This window comes from Colossoma macropomum, unplaced genomic scaffold (genome assembly GCF_904425465.1).
Source record: "Colossoma macropomum unplaced genomic scaffold, Colossoma_macropomum, whole genome shotgun sequence".
NCBI classification, from domain to species: domain Eukaryota; kingdom Metazoa; phylum Chordata; class Actinopteri; order Characiformes; family Serrasalmidae; genus Colossoma; species Colossoma macropomum.
In genome coordinates, this window is record NW_023494791.1 from 2,020,001 (window position 1) to 2,045,217 (window position 25,217).

At 39.9% G+C, this 25,217-nt stretch overlaps 1 protein-coding gene across 1 annotated transcript in view; it reads right to left on the reverse strand.

Annotated features, from left to right (window-relative positions):
• The window catches only part of anapc1 (anaphase promoting complex subunit 1), a 118,391-nt gene that overhangs the window by 42,425 nt on the left and 50,749 nt on the right, over positions 1–25,217 (reverse strand). The window contains exons 22-30 of the mRNA XM_036573632.1: positions 19,412–19,490; positions 17,114–17,150; positions 16,902–16,975; positions 12,474–12,652; positions 11,229–11,455; positions 9,496–9,614; positions 7,885–8,156; positions 3,381–3,615; positions 532–623 (exon numbers count right to left, since the gene is read on the reverse strand). Coding sequence (XP_036429525.1) covers positions 532–623; positions 3,381–3,615; positions 7,885–8,156; positions 9,496–9,614; positions 11,229–11,455; positions 12,474–12,652; positions 16,902–16,975; positions 17,114–17,150; positions 19,412–19,490 — 1,314 coding nt within the window. The remainder of the gene's footprint in view (positions 1–531; positions 624–3,380; positions 3,616–7,884; positions 8,157–9,495; positions 9,615–11,228; positions 11,456–12,473; positions 12,653–16,901; positions 16,976–17,113; positions 17,151–19,411; positions 19,491–25,217) is intronic.

Consider the following 25,217-nt stretch of genomic DNA (forward strand, 5'->3'; position numbering starts at 1 on the left):
CTGTATTTTTCATAGTTATGTGCCATGACTTTTGCACAGGCCACATTTTGTGTTGTCTTTTTGTTCCCAATGTCTTGAAATTCAGCAAATAAACAGTAATTATGGATTAAAATGTGCAGAGGTGTGTTCTCTGTAGGCAATGTGTTAACGTGCTCTCACCAAAACATGTAATTTGACCAAAAGCAGCCAAAATTTTGCATAAAACTGTGTAAGTATTGGCTCAGAAAGGCGTGAAGTAGTTACGTCCAGCTTTCTTAGTGTCTAAAAAAAATCTACTGCCTTCATTATTCAATGATCTGACCAACCATGATGTGCAGCTTTATTTGGAAAGCTGTTGTTGTTGAAGTGGTAGAGATCTGGTTGTGTTAGCCTCAATGGTAACATGCAGGAAGGGTGGAGGTTAGGTGACCTTGAGCTTTGGTAATACTGATAAGTGGTGATAAGGCTGTGTTGAAAGTGCCTCTCCAAGGAAACACAGCTTGTTTGAAAGATAGCATTCTTGAAATAACTTGGCAACACAGCCGAACTCACCCCGAGACAAACCATGCCGAGTGCCAGGCCTGCTGCCAGAGAGTACGACTCTCTGTCCGTGCAGTACTCCATCTCGGGACCCGGAGGACGTCCTGCAGGAACACAAACACACTGGTGAAGCACTCTCAGAAAACCTAGAAACCACAGCTGCACAACAAATCGTATTTTTATCATCATCATGGTGGGAGTTTCAGTGATGAACACTTCGTTAAGGGCTGCGATGACAGAACAAATCAAATCAGTTCTATGGTTGGGGTTATTACAGTCTGGACGTTCTCATTAGGTTTTATTTTTATTTCCTTTTTCACTTTGGTTTTTGATTTCAGTTTGGTTTCAGTTAGTCAGTTAATGCATTAATGGTTTTAGTTCAGTTTTTATTTAGTTTCAGTTTTATTAATTACTATTACGATGAATGCTGCAACGACAGCTGTTTGATAATGGGAGGACAAAATGAATGCAACAGTGGACTGAGCCCAGCACCAGCGTTTCTTAAAAGGGATCTACTGTTTACACACAGAATAAACGAAAACTAAAGTTCTTCTCATTAACTCCATTTATTTATTCATTTATTTATTTTCAGTGGTGGACAGTAACGAAGTAAATGTAATTCATTTCTGTACTTAAGTAGTTTTTTGTGTATCTTTACTGAAGTTTTTCCATTTTGGGCGACTTTTTCCTTTCACTCCGCTACATTTCAAAGTCAAATATCTCACTTTTTACTCCACTACATTATGAGAAACCTGTCGTTCCTTTTGGTTTATGTGTGAATAAAAACATAACATGGCAAAACGAAAGAAGCGCAAAGCAGAACACCAATCAGGGCACAGCGGTCACTTTGTTTTGAGCTTGTTTTGACCTGTTGGTCATACCGACCCAGTGCAGCACACGGTTCAACATCAGTGCAGCAGCGTAAAATTTTGGGAGAGTCTATTCAACATAAATGATGAACTAACCTAACTGTGTGTAAACAGACCACAATATAGAAATATGTACACATATGCAGTCGTGACTGACGTGTCTTTATTCTGAATTTATACAAACACATTTCATTTTATAGTAAATTAGTTTTGGCTAGTTTATGTTTATGAACAGAGACCTACAGATGCAGTTTAGTAAAGGAAACTCATTTGTGAATCTGAGTTTAAAGTTTTTATTAAACTTAAACTTGTAACTAAGTTCAAATAAATCTTAAACTGAAACTTTGCTTGTTTGTAAAAAGTGATTTCAGAGCCACTCAGTTCTACCTGATGGAAACTGTTTGCCTTCAGTGTTTTGTGTTTATGATAATTTTAATAGACATCAGCGTCACTAATTAATGACCTTCTATTAAAAGACTGGTTTACCAAGAGAGACACTGGAGTATTTTCACCAAAAATGAGTTAATGAAGCGAGTCTTGTTACAAAAATTATAATAGGACATTAAAGTCATAATTAATCTTTTAGTACTTTTACTTTCGATACTTAAGTACATTTGAAGGCAAATACTTTAGTACTTTTACTCAAGTGGAGGTCTAAAGGGAGGAACTTCTACTTTTACTGCAGCAATATTTTACCTTGGGTGTCTCTACTTTAACTCAAGTACATGGTTTGTGTATTTCGTCCACCACTGCTTATTTTTGCAGTGAACATTATTGCTTTGATTTCGTGTTTAAAAACTGTCGTTTTTGTTTTTATTACAGTTCATTTTTCACTGATAGTATTCGTTTTAGTAATAGTTTTAGTTAACTGTAATAACCCAAACTCACACACAGAAGCAAAGCGATGTAACTGGATTTGTGGGACGAAGCGTTAAGAACTAATAAGTCCTTCCTTACACTGAAAAAAATCGTCTCTTATCAAGTGAAATGATCTTAAATCCAGTCAGTGTGTCTAATATTGCTCATTAATAATAATAATAATAATGAGATTGCTGTAAGCTTATTATAAGATAACCTATTTCTGGACATTATTTACTTGTGTTAAGTGATTTCATTAAGTCAATGTATCTCATTGTATTAGATAATTTTATTAGATTTAAGATTATTTTATTTTCAGCATCTAAAAGCATCAGACAATCAATCAGAAAAGCAATTTATGACATTTAAAGGGCTCATATCATGGAAATTTTCCTCACTTGTTCTTTAATAAAAGAGTGTGATGTATTATATAATACGGAAGTCCAGAGAGGCCATGAGTTATATTTTACTAAGTTGTTATGTTGAGATAACAAGTTAATTATCCTGTTCCCTCAAAATAACAAAATTATTATCTTGAAATAACAAGTTACTTATCTTGTTATCTCGAGATAACAAAAGCTGTTATCTTAAGATAATGAGTTAATTATCCTGTGATCAAGAAAACAAAGTTGTTATCTTGAGATAACAATTTATTTATCTTGTTATCTCAAGATAACAATTCAGAAAAATTATAGCAAGAGCTCATGACCTCTTTGGTCATTGCAAACACTAATAAACATTAATAAATTTCAAAATATATTTACTCCTCAGTTCCATGATGTCACGAAAAACCAACAGTGCCTACAGCACTTTAGCCCCGCCCTCTCATGCTGAAGTTATAAGGAGTGTTTCAGCTCTGACTGCTTTTTGAATGAGGTACAGCCAATCAGAACAGAGGTCATTTACATATATCAGTCTTAAAGGTAAAGAAATATTACTATTTTAAATTTTAAATCGTCCCACTTGATTGGCATTTGCGGTTTATGGCGGTCTCATTACTGGTGGGATTTCCAAACCGAGCCTGCCCCCTACCACCATCACCTGGACATGCACATCATTTACAAACAACACAAACGATTACATCAATGGACAGCAACCAAAAAGCAGGGCTGACTCTGAACCCACTGGACTGACCGATCTCAGCAAGCAGCACTTCAGCGTTGTGCCGGTGGCCAGTACCCTGGTAGACAAGGCCGATGCCCACGACGGCGGCCACTTGCACGCTGTGCGGGACGTCCAGCTCGGTGGAGGTGGGCGGCAGCAGCGCCGGAATGTGAATACTCAGCAAGCGCGTGATGGACATGTCCATGGTGCCCAGCTTGGCGGCCGATACACCCAGCAGGAGCCCGATGCTCGTCATCTCATGACCCTAAGAAGGAGGACAAAAAAAGGAGTCCAGTAGTCTAGTTTTGACTGTGGAAAACCCAAACACAGGTAGCCTATTGAAGCATGCACAGCAGCTGCGTACAGTCCCAGTCATGCTGTAATATGTGGTATGCAAGTTAAATCTGTACAATAGTCAGTGGCGACCACAAGAATGCAAATAGGCAGTTTTTGCTTTGCAAATGTACAAGTCAGAAAGGACTAGTGGGCCTACACTGTTTATTTTCTGCTCCAGCAGCAGAGCCAAGTCAGCACTAGGGCTGAACGATGAATCATTTTCATATCTAAATTAGAAAAAGAGCACAATTAACAAGTCTTAACAAGTTAAATGTGGGGAAATTTAACCTTATAATGCAGAGCTTGTAAGCTGGCAGTGCAGGGCACTGCATTCAGCACTCAAATCTCAAAAAAAATGCAGGTGCAGGTCTGTTTGGTGAATAAAAATACATATAAGGGCTCAAGAAAAAACAAACTCCTCTCAATGTTTTATTTGACATAAAAAAGTTTAACGTAATATATATACTTTTAAAGTTTCAAAACATTACATTCATACAACCCATGTATGCAAAACAGCCCGTTTTGAGTTGACTGTTGTTGTGATGTCATACATCCGCCTTTTCAGCCTACAACAATTAAGCTCTGCCCATTCAAACCGAAGTTATAAGGAGCGTTTTACCTCAGACTGCTTTTGCAATGAGGCACAATACAGGGCAGTGAATCAGCTCTGCAGTATTTACACATATCAGCCTTAAAGGCACAGTAAAAAAAATGCCTATTTATTCTATAAGGGGTAAAGAGAGGGTAGATTAGATTAGATTAGATTAAACTTTGTCATTGTGCCAAGTACAGGTACTGAGCCAATGAAATGTAGTTAGCATCTATATATATTATATCAATATATATTTATTTATTTATTAAATGTAATCTTATCCAGAGCAACTTACAATGTGATCATTTCACACAGGTAGGTGAAGGTAGTGTTTGGAGTCTTGCCCAAGGACTCTAATTGGTGTAGTGTAGGGTGTTTACCCAGGCAGACTGAACCCCAGTCTACAGCGTAGAAGGCAGAGGTGTTACTCACTACACTATACCAACATGTAATAGTGCAGTAATAGACTGTACAAATATGGATAGTGCAATAATACCAGGACGTAAAATACAGTAACAGTGCATTGAGTGCAAACACGCAGTTAAAGTGACGGCCTGGAGTTCAGCAGGGTCACAGCCTCACGGAAGAAGCTCTTCCTGAGCCTGCTGGTGCGGGAGCGGCGGCTCCAACGCCTGCCAGATAGCAGGGTTAAAAAGTCCAGGGTTAGGATAAGAACCGTCCTTGATGATGTTCCTCTCCCTGTTTATTTAAACCACACATGAACAACTGAATTATGGCTCTTTTTGACACCTAAACCCACACCTCGTAAGAGGACCACAAGGGAAACAATAAAATACCAAAAAATTAGGACATGGGCCCTTAAAGTGTTTAAGTTAAATGCTTAAGGGATCAATTTAAAGTTAAACATTTACATTTAAAAACATGTCAAAAAGTTAAACTGAAGATGTTACACAGCTTACTGAAGGTTCAGGGACCAAAATTCACTTAAGAAGCTTAATGTTTATAATCGCATTTAAATCACAAATGCAATGTTAGTGCAGAAATGGAAAAAGCTTCACTGACAGGATGGAGACTCTCTGCCACCAGTATCTGATTGTATTTACTTCTATACAATTCACAAGACGAGGCTGAACAATAGCACGTTGTTCATTCATTCATTCATTGATTCTTCACACTAAAGTGTGTAAAACAGGATGTTTTCCGCTGGTTTCTCGTAATTGAGTACTATCAGAGTCTAGAAAGCCTTGGCCACCAATCTCAATGTGGTGAAGGGGCAGTGTAAATACTCTTGTGTATAGATTGAGCTATAGATTACACATATGCACCGTGACCACCGAAAGTAGCGATAGAGCCTGGCCTGACTGGAAATGAGAGAACACAGAGCGCGTTATGGCGCCATGCATTGTCATAGTGAAACTGTGTTTTACGTTCGCCTTTCATGTGAGAAAAACAACAGGATGAGAGCAAAGCTCAAAAAAGAGAGACAGCTGAAAAAAGAAAAAAAATAAGAGTGTGTATCCATTCCAGTTTTGGAACTAATGAGACCGAGACTGAAGAAAGAAAGATTTAAATCTCATTCAAGCAATGCTCATACCAACAAGAGGTGTCGCATCAGCGCTGAACTACCCCTTTAACAAGGCGTCTTATCTCCTGTTTAAAGCAGGGCGCTTCGCAATACAGAGCGCGCCTTAAGGGAGTATCTCTCACACTCTCACCAAACTTCAAGAACACCGTCCTCCTGGCTACATGAACCAGTCCTATCCTCCCCTGAATCCCCACTGATTCCCATTAAGCTTCTGGCTTCAAAGTAACCGCTGTTGCCAATGCACTCCACACGCTCCAATACAGATCTCCATTATAGATAAGCGGCAGTGAGTCACTCTGTTCAGACTGAATCATTCCGTCATTTCACTCAGTCCACTTCAGTTATGTCGTTCACAGAAAACGGATATTTCTGAGCAAAGCTCTGCCGCACTGATCTGCGGCCTGCAGTCAGAATTTGGATAAAGACAGGGTACCATGCACTGATACCATGAACAACATCTTGGCAATAACTAGAGATGCACCAATACCTCTTTTTCCCTCCGATACCTGATCCTTAAGTACTGGCCAATACAGAGTACCGATACTGACACTAAGGCCCAATCCCATTTCTTATTTTTATCCCCTATCCGAGTGTCGCCTCGCCCCTTGAACTGTGTTACAAGGGGTAGTGGTTGAAATCTTCCCTACTCAATGGGACCCTCAAATAATGGCGCTTCAGGCATCTGTACTGCTCAAGTGCTGCTGGACTGTTTAAGGTGGAAAGGCAAATTGAGCCAGCTAGCTACCAAGACATCAGCTACTATGAGCGATTTTAGTGCTTGTTATGAAGAAAATGACCATAATGCACTGAAATGACATTAAACTAAGAAAATACAGTGGACACACAGGCCTGGCTGGTGGGCTGCTACGCTAAAGGTTAAATCGAGGCTAAAGGTCTGAGTCCGGCTGTTCCTTTTGCTTCCTCAATAACATTAACATAATAACATAACCACACAGTGGCAGATGAGTGATTACTGAAAGGACCGGCTCAGCAGTTCAGGTAAGCGGCTCCGTTAGCGTCTTCTTCACACCAAAAACTGCTTTGTGGTGTCAGTCATAGATATCGGTTTCCCCATCACTAATACCGATGCTGCATTTGTGCCGGTATTGGTGCTGATACAGATACAGTTTTGGTATCAGGGCAACACTTGCAATAACAATTTACTTGAACCCTGCTACATAACACTGACAAACATGCCATGAGCTGGAATTAGGGGTGGGCAAAAGGACGATATTTTATCGTGATCATTTATGTCTCAATACGCTTGTTTGATTATATCATGGATGTCGTCAACACTCAAACACTGACTAACCATGTTTAATTACAACGTGAGCATAATTGTGCCTTCATAAGACACTGCTGTGTGTAAAACACAGAATAAAAATCATTGTAGTTGTAAGTTTCGTCGTCTTATTATTATAATATTGTTTTATATGTTTCACTACAGGTTCTATTTTGTCTGCTCCACCTCAAAAAACAAGCTCTTGTGCATATTGCATCTGGTGTTGACACTGGTTTGAGAGATTTCAAGCAACAACTAGGAATTACGGTGAAGGTAAAGGAGCTTACTAACGTTCAGCAATATTAAATAACACTCCAATGGAGCATATTAGAGGAGAATTTAATCTTAAATTTAATAAATTTAATCAACAGCCGTGAAACTGAATCTGAACAGAAGATGGACGTTTCAAGCCAACAACCTGAAACTGGCAATGTGGCCGAGCCAAATTCCTGACTTGATTACCTTAGGGACTGAACACGGTTTGCCAAGAGGAACAGGCCAAATAGGCCAAAACGGAACTACACTGCCAAGACAGTACTACTGTTTGATTTGATTTTAACACGTTTTTCATGCATATTCATAAACATAAAGGCAAAAGGCGTTATGTGTGTAAACGTAAAGTGGATATATGTGCTGGATGTACATCAAATAACAAAAACAGTGTCTGAATACTTGTTTCCTCTTGTTGTATATTGTGATAAGCATAATAATATGAAGGTGCTGCCAGCTCTGGGCTCCAAAAGGCCAAAACCCTTTCTACTTCTAGCTGGTCACTTACCTTGGTGAGGTAGTCGTGGATGTTGAGCGTGGCCAGTTTGGTGAGGTGGCCGTTGAGGCCCAGAGCCATGAGGAAGCCGGCATATTCGTTGGCTAACTCGGCGCTCTTGGGCTTGTTGTAGGCGATCCAGGCCGATTCCACCTGAGAGGCCGGGGCGATCTTCAGGCCGGCCGCCACTCCGTTGTGGAAGCTGGGCCAGCTGGTCATGTTGGGCGGCACGTCGATGTTTCCGCTGTTGAGGTCCACCATGGTGTTTCTGGGAGGAGCTCGGCCTGCGAGAGGGGAAAAAAGGAGCACAATGCATGTAACGCTCACACCATTTCTCACTCAGGCATATCAAAAAAATCAAAAAAAGAATAAACAGTAAAACAGATCATTATTAGAGAGCTGTTTCTGCATGTCTTTTGTACAAACACATCATCTAGGTATTTCTGTCCTGTCGTCTTCATATTGAATAAAAAGCCAAGACTACAGGACTTCAACATGTTTAGCCAGAAATATAAAGGCAGAGAGCCGATATTAAAGAACTGCTCTCTAATCATGTGGCTCGGCTGAACCACTCAGCACAGGAAGAGAGGTATTATCTGAGGACATCAAAGAGCTGAGCCTACGTCTAATGAAGCAGGATTCAAACTCAGCGTGAGAGAATGTGAGAGCCCAGAGCAAACCCCATACAGCAAAGCCTGAGCTCTCACTGTGCAAGCTCTTCCACATAAAATGCTGGAAGGAGAAGTGCGAAGAGTCTCTATAGGCATTTAACTGACAGCGTGATGCAAAGCAAGACCATTCATAATTCCTAAAATTGCTTTTTAATCCACTTCAGATCAGAGGCTAAAATACTGTGTTTGATATATACATTTATTTATATATATGGACAGAGGAGGATGGGTTCCCCTGTTGAGTCTTGGTTCCTCTCCAGGTTTCTCATGGGTGCTTGGACCCAGAGTTTTCTGTAAAGCTGCTTTGTGACAATGTTTCTTTAACGACAACGTTTCTTCAACGACTCAAAAGGAGAACCCATCCTCCTCTGGTCGGCACCGGACAGCGAACAGCGCTAGTATAAAATATTAGAATACAAAACGGGGAAAACCAGGCGGAGCAATGGTTAATTAGATAGTTTTACAGAAAAATCTTTACAGCTTTACAGAAAAATCCAATAGTATACAAATATCTAAGCTGGTATGTATCAGTTTTACAGTGACTATTTCAGAAAGAGTCCTGACATAGAGCTGCCGCCGCTGTTTTCCATTCCTAACAACTAGCCCAAACCTGCTAGACTATGACTCACATTCTGTTAGTGACGTATCTAGAACCTCCAGAAGGACTAGAGTGACCTTTTGCACTAAATTAGTTCCAAGAATTCAAGAATTTAACCACTTTTGTTTCCAACCAAAACCTAAATGAGATTAAATGGGAGTATAACTACAGTGCTTGCAGAATTTAAATACAAGCATGATGAGCATTTAAAATAAATACAAGCCAAAAATTACTAACATGTATTTTTTCACAGAAATCATTAGGTCTTCTCTGAAGGTCCTGAAGGTTCTCTACTGATGAAAGCTTGGTGGTTGGTGTGAGGAGGAGTCCGTAAATGGACATGTAAAGGCTTACCGGTCAGGTTAAGCTTGGGCACAGGCAGGGGCTCAGTTGGCACAGGGTGGTAAGAGAACAGTGTGAAGAGGCCTCGGCCCACAGGCAGAGCCATGGTGCGCTGACAGAGCTGCAGCAACCTGGTACATAAAGAGGGCAATAGAGTTAAACTATAATGGATAAATGGCAGTTCAAGGGGGGAGAAAACACACAAAAATCTGCTTACAGATGAACCACAAATCACTACTATATTCAGAACTACCTTCTAACACTAAAGCAGTGGAAGAACCAAAGTGAGATGACATTCTGCAGACATTTGTCTTTGGATTTAAAGCTTATTTTGTCATTTTATATACAGTACAGTGCAAAAGTCAGATCATCCTTTCATTTATTTCATTTTGAAACAGTCAAAACAGCCATTATGTACAAGTTATTAATTTTTCAGCACGAGGAAACTGTACACGGTTTCGTTTTTTCAAAGAAATCTGCATGCTTCTCGTAAACACCTCCAAAGTTCAGTCTTAGAAGTCAGTCGCATTTTCTGTTTCTCACGATCCAAGTAATCCCAGTTACAAATTTACACTCAGTCACTCCCACTTTCAGTGTTCTGGTGCAAATGTTATTGTTTTGTGTCTATTTTCGTTTCTCAGTGAGGTTCTTCTTGATCAGCTACACATCCTTTCAGACCCACAGCGCTGAGTCGTCTTCTCACAGTGGAAGGACGGACAGAAACACCTGTGGGTGTTTTCAGATCTGAAGCAGCTTGATTTTCTCCTCTCTCTCAGAGATGAAAGCTTTAAGTGCTGTTTATCTGATGGGGCAGTTTTGGTGTCTGTCAGGTCTTCCAGGTGGTGGTTAGGAGCCACATTTTCATGGTAGGTTTTAATCCGGAAAAAACTCATGTTTTTTTTTCCACTTATTTTTATTTTATTTTCCTTCCTATTGACTTTCTTTCCTTATGTAAATGGATTATCTTAAATTAATCTTCTCAGAAATATCTTTCAAAGCATTTTAGATTCACATGAGACCGAAGCAGCTAAGGTGAGTTTGAATACTTGCCTGTGTAAATGTCTGTGTCTCTTTGAAAGGGAACATAATGTCACTGACTCATTTTTATATATATATATATATATATATATATATATATATATATATATATGTAGGGAAAAATAAAAAAACACAATAATGTTAATTTCTCCTAGCATCCCTATAGCGTACTACTAACCTAGCAGCATTCCACATGAACATTTTGTGGTCTAGATTAAACACAGAAATCTAACATTTTTAAAATACATTGTATATGATTTACTTGAAGCTTGTAGCAGACATTAACATGTATTTGAGCTTGTATGTGTCAGGTTTACAGTGAAGAGTCCTGACATAGAGCTGCGGCTGCTGTTTTCCATTCCTAACAACTAACCCAAACCTGCTAGACTATGACTCACATTCTGTCACTGAAATATCTAGAACCTCCAGAAGGACCAGAGTGACCTCTCACTAGAGTGACTGGAGGAGTTAAAGTGGCAGTAAGCGCACAAAGGCAAAGAGCGGACCAATTAAATACTGAAAGATCTGGTATTATATTTAGTTGCTGGAAGTTTCCGTGTAAATTTTTGTTAAATATGTTTTTCCTGTTTTTTTCAACCCTGACATTGAAAAATTAACAACTTGTACTTTGTTATGATTTTAAAATTATAGTGAATTTGAATCTTGAGCAAATCACTGCATCTCTCTAAAAGGTTGGGCTCACTCACTTATTCTCCTTCTCCTCGATGTACTCGTGGTCGCTGACTTCTGGCAGATGGGGCACATTGACGCGGACGGGTCTGGAGCTCTGAAGCAGGCGCCGAACCTCCTGCAAACGCAAATCCTGACTCCAAATCAGCCCTGTTACCTCTGGGTGAAGATCTGCCATCCCATCCTCTTCCTCGTCCGCCTCGTTTGTTACAGGGGGCTCTAGTGGCACATTCAGCCCAACCATCTCACAAACACACAAATAAGAAAAAGAAAACAAAGGGTAAAATGAAAGCTTACTGAAGAAGGAAGACTTTCTGTTTAAATCGAACCTATTATGCTTTTTAGATTTTTCTCCTTCCTGTAGTGCGTTGTGTAGCTTTTTGTGTTGTGTAGCTTTTTGTGTTGTGTAGCTTTTTGTGTTGTGTAGCTTTTCGTGTTGTGTAGCTTTTTGTGCATGTAAACGTTCTGCGAAGTCACAAAGCTCAGCGTTCCCTCTAGAGGGAGAAGCTCTCTCCCACAGAACCCACTTTTCTCAGCTGCCTGAAACGCCTTGTTGGAATTCCAGCCCTTTTCCTTTGTTACAAGATGATGTCATCTTGTAACACAGTTCTTACTGCCTGCCTACGGGTAAACCCGGTACCCTCACACAGCACACAGGGGCTACTGGAGGAGGAAGAGTGTGTTCAGTGCTGTAGCCGTGTGGAGAGACGCTGACCGGACTTTCAGGATCCACTCTGATCCGGTAGAACCGACACTGCTGGAGAAACAGCCACGGCGGAGTTCACAGCTGCTCAGGAGAGAAGGGTCTGTCTGTAGACTGCAGGACAGGGGCGGAACCTGGAGGGGCAGAACCGCTCTGGAGTCTGACTGATCAGAACAGAGTGGGCAAGCTGACCAATCAGAGCACACTGGGCTTATTGGGAGGCGGGGCTTGAAGACGCAGGAGCTCTAACAGAGCGTTTCAGATATAGAGAGATGCACAGTATGAGGAAAATAATGTGTGGAATTTTGATTTTGAAGCTGCAAATCTATTTTATTGTAGACCAAAATTAAAATTATGAACATTGAAAATTAGCATAATAGGTCTCCTTTAAACCAGAGCCAACTGCTATGGTAATAAAAGTGACATCACATCTCAAAATAAACTAACATGAACAGTACTGAGACACACTGGGCCCTGTCCCAAACGGCACACTGTCAGGCACTGGGCATAGGAAAGCCTCTGCAGCGCACTAAGCAGGTCAAACCTTTCACTTGCTTACCGGCTTTCCTTTGGCCAGGGACACTTTATGAGCCTGCTTGGTTAAATCCTGTCGTCCAATCAGAGCACAGACCTCTTCGGACCAATCGGAGCAGGGGTGTTCTCTGCACTGGCTGATGGCATCTCTGATCGGCAGAGCCACACCAAAAGGCACTGATTCCAGGTCCTTCAGCATGAAGCCTGAAAATAAAGACAAACGAAATTTAGAGCATAGCAGATTTTTTTGTTTTGTACACAAAAGCAACCAGGAAAATGATTCAGAGAAAACAGGGACGTCTTTTAATCGTAGTTTTTTTTTCTTTACATGGTGAAACTTTGATGTGACTTTAAATGCCTGAAACTTATACTGAAAATTATATTCAGCTGAGTTGCGTAACTTAAAAGGGCCCGCAACCCATTCGCAACTTGTCTGAAACCCAACTACAACACCTGAAACCATCACAACTTTGTGAAACAAATATCAAAAAAAACAAAATGCTGATAATGCATCATGTTTTCATGTTGGATGAATCATTTCAGACGATTGATTTCACTGGATCAACAGACATGAAAATAAACAAAAGAATGAGATCAAAAGAATGAGATTTTATGCAAAGTCAACAGTTTTCATTTTGTCAGTTATCTGAGCCAAACCCACCAACAAACGAGTTTCTCAAAGCTCTTAACGTTTCTGTAACTAGACAGCTAATACTAACAGCTGTTCAAATGGCCATGTGCAGCATTTGTTCATCTTTATCCAGCTGTTATTATTCATTTTCTTCTCTCTTGAGGCCCCAAAATTTTACACAGAACTCACAAACATTCCGAATCCAGATGATCACAATTACCACAGGAGACCCAAATGTTCTCCTTAATAAACTTACAGTGACTCTAGGACAGAATCAGAAAATCACAAGATACAACCATAACATCTACTTAACCTCTGGAATAATAAGTTAATATTTAACACACACAGAGCAGAACAAATAGTCAAATACAGCATTGACAGCTGTAGGAGACGCTCAAGCTATTTGAACATTTTTACTTCTTACTTTGCCACAAACAGAAAATGGACACTTTTAAGATCACATTTGACCGACAGCCAATTTGGTCAGACTCTGAAGATGAGACGACTCATCAGCCAGAATCAGCCAGAAATGAACCCAACACCATTCGCCAAACTAAATGGGCTGTAAGATGCTTTACAGACTGGCTGGAACAAAACAACATTAATACTGATCTGGCAAAAACTGACAAAACTGAGCTGAACTTGATATTGTGTCAGTTTTATGGCTCAGTCTGATTTGGTCAGACTCTGAAGATCAGACTACACGTTTGGCGGATGGTGTTGGGTTCATTTCTGGCTGATTCCAGGTTGTTCAGCTGTTCTTCTGTCACAGCTGCCGACTGAAAAGCTGCTCAGTGGTGATGACAGTTTGGGAATTTAGTGTAAGGAGCTGGAGAACGAACTGCCAGCTGTGCAGCGAGTGGGCGGAGCTCGTTACTCTGACGTAGCAACAAGCTGCTCGTTAAGGAACTATAATTTGGTGAAGGAACTGTGAACATTAAAACATATTAAACGCCGCGTTCACGGCCCAGTTTATTAATTTATTACTTTATTTATTTAACTGTTGTATTAAAGCAATAGAACACTCGAGGAGTGTGTTATCGCCAATAACATCACAGCTGTGATGATCTACGGCCACCAAATCACAGCCGTGATGTTATTTCGTGATAACACACTCCCTCTCGTCTTCTATTGCTTAAAAGAACCATAAATAAAATAGATAGATATAAATTTGAATATAACACATTTTTGAAAACAATAACAGCTGATGTATAATAGAAAAAAAACATTTTATTTCTCTGATAAAGAAGAAGGTATTAATTGTAAGCAATCTAAGCCAACTGCCATCAAGAAAATTCTACAGGGCGTTTGGGAATGAAACAGACAAATTGGTAGAGAATGGCAATGAAATGATGATCAAAGAGAATAAAAATATGCAAATGTAAACGTTGCAGATGACTTCATATAGTGAAAACAACATGTTTAAAAAAAATCCAAACAGATATTTTGGCACACTAGTGGAGTAACTGAAATTATTGCACGCAACTTTGATTGCTTTAGGAGTGTGTCACTGTCAAGTTGCACAGATATTATGTGGCATGCAATCAGTGTCTGATTGAAATGGTGACCTACGTGACTGTGTGTCTTCATTAGCCTATGTATATTCTACAGGACACGCCAAATATTTTTAGGGATGCACTGATATTGGAAGTGTGGGCTGATGCAGATTTTTCATGTACATATCTGCCAATGCTGATACAATTAGAAACACATTCCAGAGAAGTGAAATATTTATTTGCAGAGGGTTAAAACGACGTAAATTTAGTAAAATGCAGATATTTTAGTGCAGTAACCCGGCATCACCTAACATTTTGCCAGTTTGCAGTAAAATAAATACATTATCAAACATTGTTTAAAATATTGGTCAAGTCTAAACATCGGTCCAGTGCTGAATGTAAACGCAAATATGTGCTGATACCGATATAATTCCAATATCATCAAGCAGCCCCAATTACTTCATTATTTTCTTAGCTTCAAATCATCTTCGGGTTCAGGTAAAGATTAGAAATACCATAGAAATATGATCTATCAAGCCTGTAGTGAGACACTAAACGCATATCATATAAGCCAATATGTGTTTATGCATATACATACAAACACCACATGGCCAAAAGTATGTGGACAGCCATCACACCTATATAAGTTTGTTGGGCACTCAATTCCAAAACGATGGGCATTAATATGGAGTTGCATTAACATTACCCTTCAACTGAACTAAGGGGTCAGGGTTTTCCTAGCTGCTGTGGGGCTTAAGGGCCGTTTATTTTGATTAATATAGAGTTTGAAAGCCACTCAAATCCAATGAAGAGTCTATAGAATAAATCAATATTCAGGCAGGTTTAACTTAGTTAACTTACTGACGTATTTCACTCAGACACTCACATGTTTAACTCAGTTATATATCTCAGTTACCATCATATCATAATTAGTTCCTGCCATATTCCCCTCTAGACAGCCTTTTAGAAAACACTTTATCCAGTTAGTGAACTGATGACAGCACTACTGTACTCTACTGTAAATTTGGTTGGGCAAGATCTATATGAGTAGCCTGTAAAATAAGCTCTACAATCCATTTTCCCAAATGCTAAATAAAAAGTGCTGCTTCTGCAAAAGTAAAATGAAATTTTATTTCTTATCTGCTTTTCTTGATTTGCCTTGATTTTATTCCCATGTCGATCCACACTATAGTCAGCTCTACCATAGTATTTAGCGATTACATGGATTACGGCTCAGGCAATGTCAATGAAAACAGGTATGATAGGAATATTCACCTATTTAGAAGCAGCTTAGTAGAGTAACTAACCCTGCTAAAGTGCTGAATAACCTGCAAGATTCTGTCAAGATGTCACTGTCCATCATTAGAAGATTAGCCAGCGATTACCGGCACTACGTGTGAATGTCTAGGGCGAATGGTTTAAGATAGTTCTTGTCACTACTTCATGGTACTGAACTTTCTTTCACAGCATTCACTTAATATGGTCATCTACTACTCACTAGCCAAGTAAGTAGCTTATATGAGCAACACAGATCAGAAGTTCTCACCATCTGGAGGAACAGCGGAGCAGGATGCTGTGTTTACATGTTGGCACTAAAGATAAAAAGTCTCATTTTATGTCTTTATGCACAACCTATGGACTCTGTGTGTAAATGTTGCCATGACAATAGCATCTGCCTAAAAAATGACCCAGTGGAGCTTTTCTAGTCTCATGTATTTGCTTAAGGTGTTCAATAGTCATGAGGATTGACTGTTGGCACGATGCTTTCCGGTAGGTGTCGTTCTCCTGGCATCCACCAAACCCAGATTCGTCCACCAGACTGATAGATTGAATCAAACAGAGTGCAGTTTGATTTATCACTCCAGAGAACACATTTCCACTGCTCCAGAGTCCAGTGGCAGCGCTTTACACCACTCCAGCCGACGCTTGGCATTGCGCATAGTGTTCTTAGGCTTGTGTGCAGCTGCTCAGCCATGGAAACCCATTTCATGAAGCTCCTAGTTCTTGAGGCAGTTTGGTTGGTAGTGAGCACGGCAAAAATTTCACAAACTGAGTGGCAAAGGTGGCATCATTTAATCGTTTGAAGTCACTGAGCTCCTCAGTACGACCCATTGCCAGTGTTTGTCTATGGAGACTGCAAGGCTATGTGCTTGATTTTATACACCTGTTACCAATGGATGCGGCTGAAACACTTAGACTCAATAATGAAGAGTAATATCCACATACTTTTGGCCATATAGTGTAAATGACTGAACTCAAGTTCAGCTGACCAAAGCCACAACAGGACACGTGCTGGTGGGTAACGAATTATAAACAAGCGTCAAACCTGCAGACGTCAACCACAACACCAGTTTCTCCGCAAGGCAGCCTGAAGGAGCGCTGGGTTTGATGCTGCTCTGCCTGAGGACACACATACATGAATCACACAGACTGAAACACAAATGCCTTCAAAGCCCATTTCAAACATTACGTACAATTATAGTTAAGTACCAGACTGAACATGTACAAGAGTGTTACTACAGAACGGCCAATCGTTACCTCCTGAGAGCAGGTTCACTGAAACCTTTCTTCTGTCCTAAAAGAAAAAACAGATAGAAATAATAACGTCAGTTCATAAACAGTGATCTTTTATATAAACCCCTTAAACTACAAAGGCCTGTATGTGGGCACACAATTCAGTTCTTCACCGATAACACTAAAGAGGTGGACCATATGATGTGATATCGTTATCGTGATTAATATCACAATACACTTTTCTGACTTCACCATATGTATGATTAGCATTTCTAGAACACTGAACAACTGCATTTATCCCTAAAAAGACAAAGGATGTCAGTATATTATGCCAATATATTATTTAAATTATTTATTCTTGATTCTTTTCAAATCAAAGGCGTTTTTTTCTCCCTGTTCTTTATTAAATAGCTTATTTTTGTGCAAATGCTTAACTATGCACTTACGGTTTTGATTTGTTTTTAGTGTGGGACACGGGTTGCTGGTACATTTTGTCCAACTTTAAAAAACCCTGATTTTAGGAAAGTTAAACATTGAGATTCACACTGATCAGGCATAACGTTATGACCACCTCCTAGTTTCTACGCTCATTGTCCATTTTATCAGCTCCACTTACTATATGGGTTCACTTTGTAGTTCTACAGTTACAGACTGTAGTCCATCTGTTTCTCTGAGACTTTGTTAGCCCCCTTTTACCCTGTTCTTCAGTGGTCAGGACCCCCATGGACCCTCACAGAGCAGGTACTATTTGGGTGGTGGATCATTCTCAGCACTGCAGTAACGCTGACGTGGTGGTGGTGAGTTAGTGTGTGTTGTGCTGGTACGAGTGGATCAGACACAGCAGTGCTGCTGGAGTTTTTAAACACTGCGTCCACTCACTGTCCACTCTATTAGACACTCCTACCTTGTCAGTCCACCTTGTAGATGTAAAGTCAGAGACAATAGCTCATCTGCTGCTGCACAGTTTGTGTTGGTCATCCTCTAGTCCTTCATCAGTGGTCACAGGACGCTGTTGGATGGATGTTTTTGGTTGGTGGACTATTCTCAGTCCAGCAGCGACACTGAGGTGTTTAAAAACTCCAGCAGCACTGCTGTGTCTGATCCACTCAGACCTGCACAACACACACTAACACACCACCACCACGTCAGTGTCACTGCAGTGCTGAGAATGATCCACCACCCAAATAGTACCTGCTCTGTGAGGGTCCATGGGGGTCCTGACCACTGAAGAACAGGGTAAAAGGGGGCTAACAAAGTCTCAGAGAAACAGATGGACTACAGTCTGTAACTGTAGAACTACAAAGTGAACCCATATAGTAAGTGGAGCTGATAAAATGGACAATGAGCGTAGAAACTAGGAGGTGGTCATAACGTTATGCCTGATCGGTATAAATAATGTCTTTAGGTATCGTGATGTTATTTTTCTTGCCACACTGCCCACCTTCACTACATAACCTAAGCTACTAATAAAGCAGTGGGTCTTCAAGGGTGTTTTAGCAAAGCCAATGGTTAAACATAGAACCATCACAACACAAAGAACCACTGAATGCTTTAAGTGGAATGCCACAGATTTCTAAACATTTCTGCATAATTAAATGGTTGAGATGTAAACAAGTCATTCAGAGTGGTTTGGTGTGACGTGCTTCATTTTAGAGAAAGAATTGTTCACCGTGGTGGTGATAGGAACCAGACGTCCACCTCCACACGCTGGGTTTACATGCAGGGTTTAGTGATACAAAATAGTCTCAGAAGAAGTTTTTTTCAGATTTTCCACTATTTTCCATCATCAACATTCCCTATAAACTCAGAAGGCTCGTGTAGGTTCACTGGTGGTTCTGGATAGTAAATAAAATGTCTATATTTGTGCTGTAGTCATGGCGACCCCTGGTTCCTATCACCACCACTGTAAAGACATCTGAACCATTTCACACCAAACCCCTCTGAATCAGTCTGTTCACACCTCAAAAACATAAAAAATGATGGAATTCTCCTTTAAGTGGTTCCTTGCGGTTCAGAAAATGGATATTTTATGTAATTATTTAAATTAAACAATAGTCACCTCCACAGTGTTACAATGGTCAGACATTAAATTCTCCATTATCATTATTATCATGTATGATCTTCATGATTGAGAAGCTGTGGTAGAATAAACCTTTATAAAAGGGTTCTGCAGCTGTAATAAGGGACACTGAAAAAGAAGTCTGGAATTTGAAGGGTTAAAAGACAGGAGATTCGTGTAAGGACTACAGCCAGTCGAGAAGACCCCCCTCCCCTCTTCCCTGTCCAGTCTTTCCACACAAACACAGAACTGTGACGGCTCACCTGCGGAGAGCCGAGACAGGTACTTAGACACGTTAGCGGAGACGGCGTTTTCATCTCCCACTACATACAGCGCGTAGCTCTGTGAGAGACAGACAGAGAGTGAGAGAGAGAGACAGAGAGAGAGAGAGACAGTGACTGTCATTAGCAGTGGGACAGCACCCATGTGGTTTCGGTTTTCTGCTGCAATGACAGTAAAAGTCAGTCTGGTCGCGCTAGCGAGAAATAGCGTGTTCGCACTGATTCTAACCAAGGCTGGAGTCATCAACCACATTACTGTATATATCAACCACAGAATGAAGACAATAACATGCTTTTACAATGTATGGTTCATTCAGAGAAGGGACTGCCACCTCAGGTAGACGAGGAAAGAAACTCAGCGATTTTACTGGGGAGTTAAAGAGATACAAGAAAGAGAGAAACGTGCACACGCCCACATTAAATACACTTTTTATACATGTATATAAATAAATACATAACTACAGTACTGTGAAAACGTCAGAGACCACCCTTCATTCATTCACTTTTCAGTCAAAACAGCCATTCAGTCAAAGTTCTTCATTTCTCAAAGAATAAAAAATAAAAAAGCAGAAAACATTTAACAGAAAATGACACAGAAGAAGGTGTTCAGTCTCAGAAGTTGGTTGATCATTTTCTGAAATAACCCAAACACATCTATATAGCACAAAAAAGCGTTCTTATATTGTAACAAGCTTGACATCATAATGATAGAAGAACCCTTTTTGGTTTTCATACAGAACCATCTACAGCACACTCTCAAGAACCCTTTCATGAAGCAAAGAACCCTTTAATCACTATATCGAATATATATTATATTCGTATAACCATCTTTTTTAAGTGTGTATAAGAAAACATACATACATCATCTAAACCGCTTATCCATCTGGGTCGCGGTGGGGTGCTGGAGCCTATCCCAGCTGTCATTGGGCGGAAGGCGTGTGCAAGAAAACAATAATAATAATAATAATACGTAATAATTTTTTTGTTAACAAAACTGCACTTAGTACTTTCTAGAACCTCCTTCCGCCAAAATAACAGCAGTGGCTCTCCTATAAAGCTTGATAAGATGGGGGAACACAAAGCAAGCAATCCTAGAACACTCCACAATACAGCATCTCCTCAGATCCTCCAAGGTTCTAGCTCAGTGGTGTTGAGGTCTGGGCTCTGGGGTGGTCAGTCCAATGTTCAGCTTCGTTGTTTTTTGATTGGTTTGATTTTACAGGTTTAGTTTACTTTTAAATGTGTTTCCGTTGTAAGTTTAGTTTTTAGTACTGAGGAATGCTGCAGTGACAGGTATTAAACAAGGATAGAATAAAATCAGCATGTCAGAACAGAGCTCAGCTTAGCTGGAGCTTTCCTTAAGGATCTACTCTGAAACTTCTGTGTTCTGAATCAATGAAAGCTAAAGTTTTGTTTCTCAGTACTTCCATGTAATTTTAGTGCAGTGGACAGTTTTGAAAAGAGTAATTTTTATCTTTATTACAGTAAACAAGCACATTTTTAACTGCTAGTTTTGGTTTTAGTCGTAGTTCTAGGAGCCCCATTTTCTCTGCGGTTTTTAATCAATTTTTGGAAAGTCTGGTTTTATTTCACTTATTTTCCTTTAACTTTCTCCTTCCTTATATCTAATCTCCTCAGAATCCAGTAACTCCAACCTGAAAAAAAGAAAACCTGTACTTACAGGCAGTTCTGACTGGAAAGTAAATAAATTAAGGTCTCTGACCTTCACACAGTATTGCATATAAGTAACTCAGTAAAAAGACACAAAACAGTATAAAGCACACATGGAAAAACAAACTTCCCTTCCATATCGCTGCTGTCAGAACAACACCTTGTATCTCCATTTTTGTCGTTTCTCAGTTTTTGACATAATTTGAAAATACCTGTTGCCCTTTAAAGTGTGTGTAAATTTCACAATGAATGGACCAAAAGAAACGGCCCAAAATAACTTGGAAAAAAGTCTGGCTCCATTGACTTACATTAAAAGTAAAATAGGTTTTTTCGTTCTCCTGTAAAGTTACCATTTTGGAGATACGAGGTTTTGTTCCAACAGCGAGATATATATCAGATCAACGGCATCCATTTATTCTTACGTTACAACACAGCACAATAAGCAAGTACAACAAGTAAGAACAATAGAGGGCGGCCAATCATAGCAGAGATCATTTACATAGATAAGCCTTAAAGGCACAGTAAGGAAACTTTTCCATTATAAAGAATAAAGACAGGCTGGAAAATAGTGAAGTAAACATGAATGAGGTTTTTTGCACATAAACATCAGAAGTAGGGGGGGGGGTGACAAACAAAAAATAAAATCTGTGGGATACGGGCCCTTTAAATGACAGAGACAGTCAATGCACTGGGCACTAATTTGTGGCTGGACCAGACAGAGGGTTAAATGGAGTCTGTAATGTTCTGACAGAGAGGTACTGGGGTAAATACAGCCTGTAATTGCATGACAGCGTGTCAGCGGCTCGGTGGGGTTGTGCGTCATTTCCCTTGACCTGACGGGAGGAGACACAGCCCAACCCACCCCCACCCGCACCCCCCACCCACTCCCCGGTGATTCAGCCCCTCCGTTCCCATGCGTTAATTAAGGTGGGACAACTCTCACAACACATACACACACATGCATGCATTCTTTTGCACTGTCTCTCTCTCTTTCGCCCTCACTCTCTCACATATACACAAACACTGCAGACACAAAACGCCTCTGGTGGTGCAGGGAGGAAGCAGCGGTGGTAAAATGTCATTATGATTAGCTCGGAGCACTTTGTCATCTAAATGCTTGACATTTCCATGGAACGTGTGCGTCCGGGTTTAGAGGCATGGGCCCCAGATTAGAGCTTTACCAAAGCAATGAATGTCACTGGAACATGTAACAATGTTCTGTGCAGAGTTTTACCTCTAACTGCACCACATTCAGATGCTTTACTATAGCTATGAAGTGGCGCCCCCTGTTGGGCATGTTGAGGTGATTCGGATATGCTGGTACAAATTTATTAGAGATGTACTGATGCGGATATTCAATATTTTTCATCTGCATATCCGTTGATGTCAATACCTACATTTATGAAATGTAGCAACTGGGAATGTGTCTCCCTGGATCAGCATTCCTGAGAAATATTCTGTCAAAAAAGCAGTAAAATGCATAAACTGCAGATATTTCAGTGCAGTAGCCTGCAGGGGCTGCATTACAGAAACGTCCTATCTTTACGATCATGAGAAGACAATATAGGATTTTTGCAAATTCGTATAACAGAAGCAAGTCTCGTCTTAATTTAGGAATTATATCTTATCTTAAAGAATCATATCTTCTTCTCAAGCTAGGAAATCTTCAAAAGAGGTTATTAATTGATTGTTATGTCTGTTACCGAGCAACTAACGATACATAATAACGATAGAGATAGTTAGCTAGACAGCTGCCAGTGTAAAACATCAAAACTGAAGTGCGATGAACTGGAAGACTGCACCTCCCCCTGCTGTTTAACGGGACATCACCGCGTTTCAGTTTCCATTTCCCCAAGGCTTTAGGTGTCGCGTGAGCCGCAGTGATGTTACTCCTTCAAATTAACAAGCTGGCTTTCAAGTCTCCTCACTATTCACGGCTCTCTCTATTTTATTTTGGGCAAGTTTATCAATATTAACATATACAGCTAATAAAAGGGAACAGGAGCAAATGTGTCTGCAGCGTCCGAGATCTTTTTAACCACATAAAAAAAATAAATAAAAAAAAACACCACCACTCTCATAAACAAAACTGAAAATCTGCAATATAAACAAATGAAACGCATTATGCTAGCTACAGTGAATCTGTCATGTTTTTGATGACTCGCGTGTTTATTTTATTTACAGTTAAAAAGCACATTTTTACTGCTATTTTTGTTCTTCCTGGTTTAAGGAGCCCCATTTTTTCTGTAGCTTTTAATAATTTTTTGCACTCCTGTTTTTTTTTTTGCTTTCTTTCTTTAGGTGAGCGGTTTGTCTTATATCTAATCTCCTGAAAAACAAATAACTTACTTACAGGCAGTTTTGACTGGAAAGTAAATAAATTAAGGTTTCTGGCCTTCGCACAGTATTGAACATACGTTACTCTTTCAAAAAACACAAAAGAAGCAGTTTAACTGCAGTTAACCTGCTGTTTAACGGGACATCACCTCCCCCAGTTTCAGTTTCCGTTTCCCAAGGCTGTATGTGACGCACAAGCCACACTGACGTTACTCCTTCAAATTAACAGGCCGGCGTTCAAGTCTCCTCATTATTCACCGCTACAATATTTAATTTGGCACGTTGGCATTACTGTTGACACATATAGGAAATAACAAAGGACAGGAGTAAATGTGTCAGCAGCGTCCAGGATCTTTTTAACCTTTTCAACTCCTTGAGACCACTGTTGGCTCCAAAAAGCACTTCGTCATATTCGTCATAACTTTCATATTTCATAAGCTACATTCAAAAGGTGGGGGTCGTATGAGAGCTGTAACTGTCTTCCTTCCAGTCAAATAGATGGTGATGTAATTTTAAACCCTTATAATAAAAGAAGCTGAACTCACAATTTTGTTTTTTTACTGAAAGTCGACCCATTTTTCCACAAATCTGAGCTATAAACTATAAACAGATGGCGTCTCTTCAGTGATCTGCTCTGCACAAATGATTTTAATAAAATAATACAAAGAGTGTCTAAGATTTTTGGCTTTCAGCAGTAAATTGTAAGCATATAGCGATATGTGTGATCATAAAACACATGTTCTGTTAATTTGAGGGGAGCTTTTACAAAAAATAAAATAAAATAAAAATTACATTTATTTCATGTAGTTACTGAATAATTTGCCTTACAATTTGGTCATGTAAATTCAGATGGTAAACCAAAATATACAGAACGGGGGGGGGGCTGTGACATGTGGCAGTTCGCTATAGCCAGCATGTCACAGCTGATCAAAAACACAACATTCTTTTTTTTTAGTAGAACAACTACCCGCAGAAACGAAACTTTAAAACAGAAGTTAGGGGTTTATATTTAGGTTAGGACAGTGTTTAAGAAATTCTGTCCAGTTGGGAGGCTTCTGTAATATTCTTTCCCAATCTGGACTTTGGATATGATTGTTAAACTAGGAACTGTTATTCTGTCATAGCTATTGATCGTAACTGAAGTTCTGAAACTACGCAGATAAGATTTCAATTTCAGAGTCAGGGTGTTTCCGTAATAAGGACCCTGGATATTCAAAGGCCCAATCCCATTTCACCCCTCGCCCCTACCACTTAGCCCTACCCATGCATTTAGCACGTTCACGTCTGGGGGTAGGGTGTCCCGATTCTTGTTGAGATAGAGGGGTAGGGTGAAGTGTTTAGGCTACATGACCCTCCAAGCGGAGGTTTTTCAGAGACTCCAAAAAGAGAGTTGTAAGAAAAAAAGAAAATCTGGCAAGATGGAGAACAAGAGACCAAAGAAACACACAAATGTGAGAATTTTCTCTGTTAAAAAATTACGATAATCACTGTGTTATCTTAGTTTAATGTCGTTTCAGTTTATTATGGTCCTTTTCTTCTTAACAAACATAAAAAAAAAAAATCACTAGTAGTGCTGACGTCTCAGTAGCTAACTTTCCCGTTCCACCTTAAATGGTGCAGCAGTTACATTCTGGTGCCTCAGGCATCAGAACTGCTGCTCCATTTAAGGTGGAACAGGAAAATTCAAACAAGAAGCTGGTGAATATCTGACTTCAGCTTCATATCACTGAAGAATTAGAGGTGGGTGATAATAAATAATTGCCCCCCTCTTTGAAGTCAT